At 47.5% G+C, this 7,557-nt stretch overlaps 1 protein-coding gene across 1 annotated transcript in view; it reads left to right on the top strand.

Moving 5' to 3' along the window:
• The window catches only part of Ctdspl (CTD small phosphatase like), a 92,807-nt gene that overhangs the window by 66,919 nt on the left and 18,331 nt on the right, over window positions 1-7,557 (top strand). The window contains exon 3 of the mRNA XM_028767292.1: window positions 1,806-1,838. Coding sequence (XP_028623125.1) covers window positions 1,806-1,838 — 33 coding nt within the window. The remainder of the gene's footprint in view (window positions 1-1,805; window positions 1,839-7,557) is intronic.

Below are 7,557 nucleotides of genomic sequence, written 5' to 3'. Positions count from 1 at the left end.
TATACACACCATATACACACTCATCATACACACACCCTATACACACATCATATACACACACACATCATACACACCCCCATACACACGCTGTACATACATACGCCCTATATACATAAATGCACATTTCCCATCTCTATACCTACTATCCCCAACCCCCATACATACACTCTTCATAGTACACACATGTGTATGCCCTCACACACAGCCCACACACACATGTGCATACACACATACACATCTCATATACACACATGCACACGTATCTCACACACACGCGTGTTTGTGTGCACACACATGCAGTCCTCATTCCCACATACGTGTGACTTATCATGTTGTGTTTTCGTCGCTGTGCTCCCGTGGTCTCTCCACATACATGCTCACCTCATGACAGGTGTTTCTGAGCCTGACTGAGTGAGTGGGACTCCGTGATCCCAGACTGGAGCAGGGCTTCCTACATGTCTTTGCCTCCAGGAGCCCTTGCAGTGCTCAGAGATCTGTCTCTGCTCCGTGAGACATCCTGGTGAGACAAACCAGAGATGCTCTTGACCCGGTTACAGGTCATCCTCACCTGGCTCATGTGACTCAGCGTCTCTAAAGAGGCCCAGACTTAGGAGCGGCTGGTTGTATCTCCCCCACTGACAGCAGTGATTTGCTCCTGAGTCCAAATGTTGAGAATGGTATTATTTAGAAGCTTCTGGAATGACGTTCCCTGCACAAGCTGTTGAACACACAGAGATTTGATTAGCATGTGCTGTTGTGTAGGAGAGCCACAAAGCTCTCCTCTGATAAGTCTGCTTAGAATCAGGGAGAGAGGCCGCAAGAGGGGCCTCCTCCTGGCAAAGGAAGGAATCATCAAGGTTGTCTTCAGAGAAAAGAGGAATTGTAATTACACCACAGAGGTGATATCTAAGAGGCCAGAGATAATCAGGAGGTGACCGTACAGGTCTCAGCAGAGCTACCCAGACGTGCCTGCCTTTGCCATCAGGTTTGTCCTTCACAGGGGACCATGACACTGGTGACCTCACACCTTGGTAACCATGGACACATCTTTTCACAAATCCTCTAATCAGAGACTTGAAGAGTATATCTTCCAATCAGACCATATGAAGAAGAAAGAAATGCAAGAAAATAAATAAAACATTTTTTTTCTTGCATTAACACTTATTAGTGGTACAGTGAACTGTTTCTGCCAGCCAGCCTTGCAATGGCTGGTATTCTGGACTGAGGCTAGTTGAGGCCCTTCCTTGGGGCGTGAATATTCTTAACACCCTTCCAGAATACAAGTCTGTTTCCCTTAAACGGGAGAGCTACATCTGTGGCCTAAGAGGGAACTTTTTGTACCTTGCTCTGTCCCCTCTTCCAAGTGCTCTACCTCACAGCAGACCTGGAGCGGTCTTGTAATTTCATATTCCTGTGTTAAATTGATGTTGTCTTTGGAGAGAGAGGGAGTGTAAATGCTTAAAAATAAGAAACAAACCAGCTATCAGAGGGGTGGAGATCACAACATGAGTGTTCGTTCTTGTTTTTAAGTTAGAGTCAGATTCCAGGGATCAGGGCAGATACTGTTTAAATAAACAGGCTGTGGGCCTCAGAAGCCCAGCCTCCAAGTCCAGGAGGGGTCTGGAGGCAGCATAGGCCTACGCCCTGCCCCAGAGTCTGTCCCTCAGCTCACTGAAGGCCACCAGGATGCCAGGGGTGGGAAGGCCATGGCTGTGTGTGTACTCTAGAGAGCTTGGAAGTTTCTTTTGAAAATGTAATCCCTTTCTCGTCCAACCTGACAGTGATTTTCTTTTCTTTTTCCTCAGGGTGACCAGAGGCAGGTCATTCCCGTACCAAGTGTATGTATCTTTATCCAGTTCTCTTAAAACATGTGCCTACTCAGGGGCCTACTCAGGGGAAAGTTTTCTAATGTTCTTGCTTCTGTTGGGTTTTATTATGTGGCATAAACAACCATATTCTGCATAAAAACAAAGAAACAAAGCTAGTTTGAGCTGTGGAGAACTGCTGTTCTTGGGAGAAGAACAGACAACAGCAGCATCCACCTACTTCCCCCTGGTGTCCTCCCAGGAAGAACCCCCCCACTTTCAGTAAACTGAGGTCCTAGAGCCCATCCCCACCCCCATACTGCACTGGCCCAGCACCACTGAGCAGGAGAGCATCATACGTTACCCCAGCTTACTTCTTCAGATTCTGGCTCACTGAACTGTTCCCAGCTTGCTTGGCTGCAGCTCTGGGCTGAGAGGAACCGTCCAGCTTAAACTCCTTGAACCTGCAGGATCCAGCCTACCCCTCAGGCGGGCGAGCAACCCAGCAGCTCTGCCTCAACCAGGCCACCTCACCTATGTTTTAAAACCTTGCATTCCAAAGAGAAGTTGTACCCCTGTCCCCAAGCCTCCGACTGACCCATTTGCTCTCATATCTCACACCCCACACCCCCACACCCCTGCTCAGCCTGCAGCCAGCACCTCTGTCCTCAGATCAAGCAGCAAGCAATTTCCCTGAGGAACTTTAGGCTGGGTACAAACCCATGTCCTCAGGGAAGGGTTCAGCCTTAGTCTGTGAACTGGCTTCTTGGTCTACGAAGATTATCTTAATCAGATCTGTTTGTGTGTATCTTTGACACCTTTTCTGGAACCATCAGGAAATTCAGCTGCCCTACCTCAAATAGAATGGGTCTTAGGAGTTTGGGTTGCCCGAGGCTTTTGATAGCACCGTGTCACTTGTAAGTGGCTCACAAGGCCACTCATTTTCTTTTTCTCAAGACCTTTGATTCTCTACTGACCATGCCTAGGAGGGGTGAGCTTCGTTTGTGGAAAGTACTCATTTTAATTTAGCATGTTAGTCAGTGTTTGACCATGATACCCAGCGGGCTTGATAACGAGGGGCTTCCTCTAACCCCCGTAAAGGTAGTCTCATACCTGTTTCTTACACAGTGTTTGTATTAAATAGAGGGCAGCATCTATTGCCCCTCCCCAATGTCACTGTCCTCCCCAGGTGACCAATTGCATCTATAAAGCTAGGCGCTTTACAGCAACTGTGACCCATGCAGACCCCGCTGAGGACAGCAGCCATTTCCCCAAAAATTCAGAATAAAGTAAACGGGAACCAGGAGGTTCCTTGTGTAACTTATCTCAGCATCGGATCAATAAACTGCAGGCTCTGTCAGATGGTGTGGGTCAGATCACGTGACTGGTGGGACTGGCCTCCAAAAAGGTTGAAGTTACCTTGTGTCTTTGTGTTGATGCTTCCCCCTCAACCCCCCAACACACACACACACACACACACACACACACACTGGAGATTACCTGTGTGGGTTAAAAAGCACTCTACCACTGAGCTACATCCCTAGCCCCAGTTTGCATCTTTAAATAATAACGAAGGAAACCCGTCCTTCCAGTGGGCGGTGCCACCTGCACGGCCTGCTCAGCATGCAAGGCTGAGAACCAGGTCATCTGGGCTCAGTTCAGATCCAAGATGTAGATCCTGGCATCCCTGGTAAAATCTGTACTGACTTCCCAAGGCTCCAGGTCACCAGGTCACCTGTTCTTCCTGGAGCAGAGAGGGTGCTGGGTAATACTGAAACTAGGGACGCTGTATCAGAGGACTAGATGCCTGGCTAGGCAGGGGTGCCTCCAGACCTCCCCTGGTCTCCAGGATGACTTCTCCGGACATAAAGAGCAGGAGGAGTATGAGACCACGGGTGCCCAGGGCAACTACTGGTGCAGAGTTGCTCTCCCATCCCCTCTCCCCACCCCACTTCCGTCCTCACCCCTGCCTCATTTACATGCTGGTCTGTTCTCACGTGCAAAAGTTTCAGACTTTGAGCTTTTATTCAACAGTAATTCAAACCAGTAGTTAAATTTTAAATGCCGAAAAATTAGCATGAAAGGGGAAAAGTCCTCCCAGCAGTCCCCACAAGCTACTGTAACCATCACAGATGCCGTTACATCCCTCTCAGAAAGTTTCCAGAGAAACACATACATGCACCCACCGTTCTGCAAACGGCTCACTGGGTCACAAGCGCCTTGAACATTCTTCTACATACCAGCATACACACCCATTGTATTGCCTGGCACTGACGCCGTTCACTCAGCCACCATTTGTGTGTATTCCCGAGCTTTTGTCGTAGAAGTATCTGGGTGTACATGGACCTCTACGACCTGGTCCTAACTGGAAACACTGGGTCCAACACCATATTCCACATTGCTAGTTATCAGATTGTCCTCCAAAACCTGCTAGTTTATGCTCCCAGAACAGCCTCTGAAGTGACTCCATTCCCTTGCTGAAAATTGTTCTCAAAGGCTTTTAAAACCTTTGCCAATCTGAAAGTAAAGAGTGCTCTGGATTTAGTGCTTTGACTGGCATTACTGATCAGCGAATGTGAACACTTGCTCATTGGCTGCGCACCTTGCTTCCACACTGTCCACCTAGGTTTTATCCTGTCTAATCTTTTTTTAAAGCGTTCAAGAAGTGTTGCTTGGCCTGAGAGAGTAAGCTTGGTGGGTAAAAGTGCTTGCGGCCAAGGCTAATGACCTGAGTCTGATTCCCTGGGACCAACATGACAGAGAGAAAAACAACCCCACACTTTATTCTATATGTTCACACATACACACACACACACACACACAAAGTATAAATAAAACTTTTTAATGTTGAAGAACTACCTATAATGTATCTTTTGACCTTCCTTATAATCATTTTTCCCACAAAGAATTTTGATCTTCTATAGGTAAATGTATTGATCTGATGCCTTATAACTCCTGTTTCTGTGTTTAAAGATTTACCCAGTTTGTAACCATGACACGTGACCCGTGTTCTCTTCTGATGCTTTGGTGTTCATCCATTTACAAGGCGTGGCATGTTGCTCTAGTGGCCACCTTGTTGCCCTGAACCTTTACTGAGTCGTCATCTTTGCCACACCACTGCAGTGGCATCCTTAGTGGCTTTTGTCCCTCAGCTGTAGGCTGGCAGCTAGAGCCTTCCTCATTGGGACGCTTCATGGGCTTTTAGTTACAGTCTGACATTGGAGGGTAAGGAAGAAGTGCAGGGGCCAGGAAGTTCTCATACTTGGAGTGATCATGGCTCGAGACAAGCTTGGGAAGATGGTGTCCTCAGTGAAAGATGCCACAGGGTCTGTGACCCAAGCCCTGTTGTCCCAGACTCTGGCTGAAGTCGCCTGTCTCACTGATGTGTACACACAGTGGCCTGTCGGTGTAGCAGAGCCATGAAATCTCTGAAAGGGGAAGTAGGAATTGACTTATCAACCAGTCTGTGTTCTGTGCCAAAAACATTTAATCAAACTGGAGTATCATTCTCAAACTTGAAGCAGCAAGCCATGATGCCTTTCTCCCCCGGACTCCCACTTCAATTTTTCTGCCCCACCCTGCAAGTCCAGTACATTCATTCGTGTAAGTGACTTTGCATAGAAAAGGCCATTCTTATACTCAGTGGCCCGTGCGTGTAATCCCAACACCAGGAGGATTGAAAGTTTCACACCAGCCAGAGCTAAATGGCCAGCAAGGTGACTCAGGGAATAAAGGTGCTTTCCAAGAAATCCTGTCAACCCGTGACTCAAATGAAGATGGAAGAAAACAACAGACCTCACAGAATTGTCCTCTGACCTGCACATGTATGTCATGACACATGTATGACATACGGGTGCCCACATATAGCCCCCCCGTCACAATAACAGTAAATAGCTGAAAGGTGTTTTGTGTTGTTTTAATGACTAGCCTGATGGTACAGGTTCCTAATTCCAGCTGCTCAGGAGGCTAAGGTAGAGTTCAAGGCCAGTCTGAATACCTTAGCGAGACCTTGCCTCGTGTTTTAAACAGTCAAGAGAGGATGAGTGTGTCTCACTGATGGAGCGCTCGCTCGCCCAGCATGGCCGATGTCCCAGGTTCTGCTTATAATACTGCAGTCAGTAAGGAAGGCCCTTCCTGAGGTAATGGGTGTTTTTCTCAACTTTGAGCTTTATGAAGACCTCACTCAGAGATCTGGCTAAATCATCCAGTGAATGATTCAAGACCAGCTAGGTAACAAAGCCCTGTGGCAGCCTTATAGTGTCCTTGTATTGTACAGCTCTCCAGAGGTCTTGGTGGTGGCTGGATTAATTCGCATTTCTCTAGTGTAGGCTCCAGAAGAAGCTGTGTTCATTTAGGAAAGGGGCTAGGGTGTAATGGTGCCCGCCCTCCTCGCACGGTTTCCCCTCCTGGCCTTGCTCTCTGCTTGTTGAACAGGAGTCTCACCCACCCTGGTCTTCTTTTCCATACATCATTGGGTCAGGGACATCTATTTTTTTTTAATTACTCTTAATTCACAGAACATCTGTAAAGCGTGGGTCACATGTGCTGAAGGGGTAATTTTTAGTCTTGGGCACAGAAAACCACTGAGCCCGCTTTTGGCAGATCTTTGACGGTTTCAGATCTGTGAGGGGTAGAATTGCTAGAGCCTTGTTTTCCAGGCTAGCGATTTAAATGACTTAAGTTATAAGCATTGCTTTAGTAGCCCGAAGACTGGAGGGATGCAGGCTAAACCTGGGGGCAGGGGGGTTGGCGGGACGGCTAGAAAGGGAAAGGTTCTCACCTGTCCATATTCTTCACGCTGAGACTGTGTCTGTCTTACATAATTGTGTGATAAAGTCAAAACGAATGTTATCCTGGTCACATGCATACCTTCTGCTGTGTCCCAAAGAGAGAATTCCCTATCTCTTGCTTATGTTCACTTGTGGGACTGACTCTCCCTGCGCCCAACAAATCTCAACTCTGCTTTAAAAAAAAAAATTTTTTATCAAAAAAAGTTTTTCAAGGTTTTTTTTTTTTTTTTTTTTTTTTTTTTTTTGGTTTGGTTTTTTCGAGACAGGGTTTCTCTGTGTAGCCCTGGCTGTCCTGGAACTCACTCTGTAGACCAGGCTAGCCTCGAACTCTCGAACTCAGAAATCCGCCTGCCTCTGCCTCCCAAGTGCTGGAATTAAAGGCGTGCGCCACCACCGCCCGGCATGTCTTGCAAGTTTAATGACTTTTTTTTTAGTAACCTGCTGACTCAGTTGTTTATAATGGTGGTTACAGTCCCCCTCAGTCTTTGAATTCCATGTCAGCTGCCAGGGGACATCCCACCTCCCCTACTTGTGCTGGGAGGCCAGGAAGGATCAAGAACAAGGGTTAGTTAAAGCTCTGAGAGACGGATTCTTCTGGGGTTTTTCTTCTCCATGATTTGGAAAAGGCCATCAGCCCAGGAAGCACCCTAGAGTTAGGGCTGCCTATGTCCTTATATGTCAGCTCTTCTTACTCAGCCCCTCTGCTGGATGATCATGGTACCTACCTCCTTCGTTAACCTCCCGACTGGTATACATTCACTGTTGGACTAGCTAAAGTTTAATTTTATTTTCAGTCCTGGGACTAAACCTAATGCCTCCCACAGCATTCTGGCCTGCTACCCACCCTACTTTTCGAGATAGGGTCTAAGTTCACCAGGTGAGCCCCCATACTCTGTAACCTAGACAAGCCTTGGGCTATTGGTCCTACCTCAGTTTCCTGAGTTGCTGGAATCATGGGCTTG

Source organism: Grammomys surdaster, unplaced genomic scaffold (genome assembly GCF_004785775.1).
Source record: "Grammomys surdaster isolate TR1022 unplaced genomic scaffold, NIH_TR_1.0 172, whole genome shotgun sequence".
Classification (NCBI taxonomy): Eukaryota; Metazoa; Chordata; class Mammalia; order Rodentia; family Muridae; genus Grammomys; species Grammomys surdaster.
The sequence above is the reverse complement of the archived record's forward strand: the minus strand, read 5'-3'. Positions and strand labels throughout refer to the sequence as shown.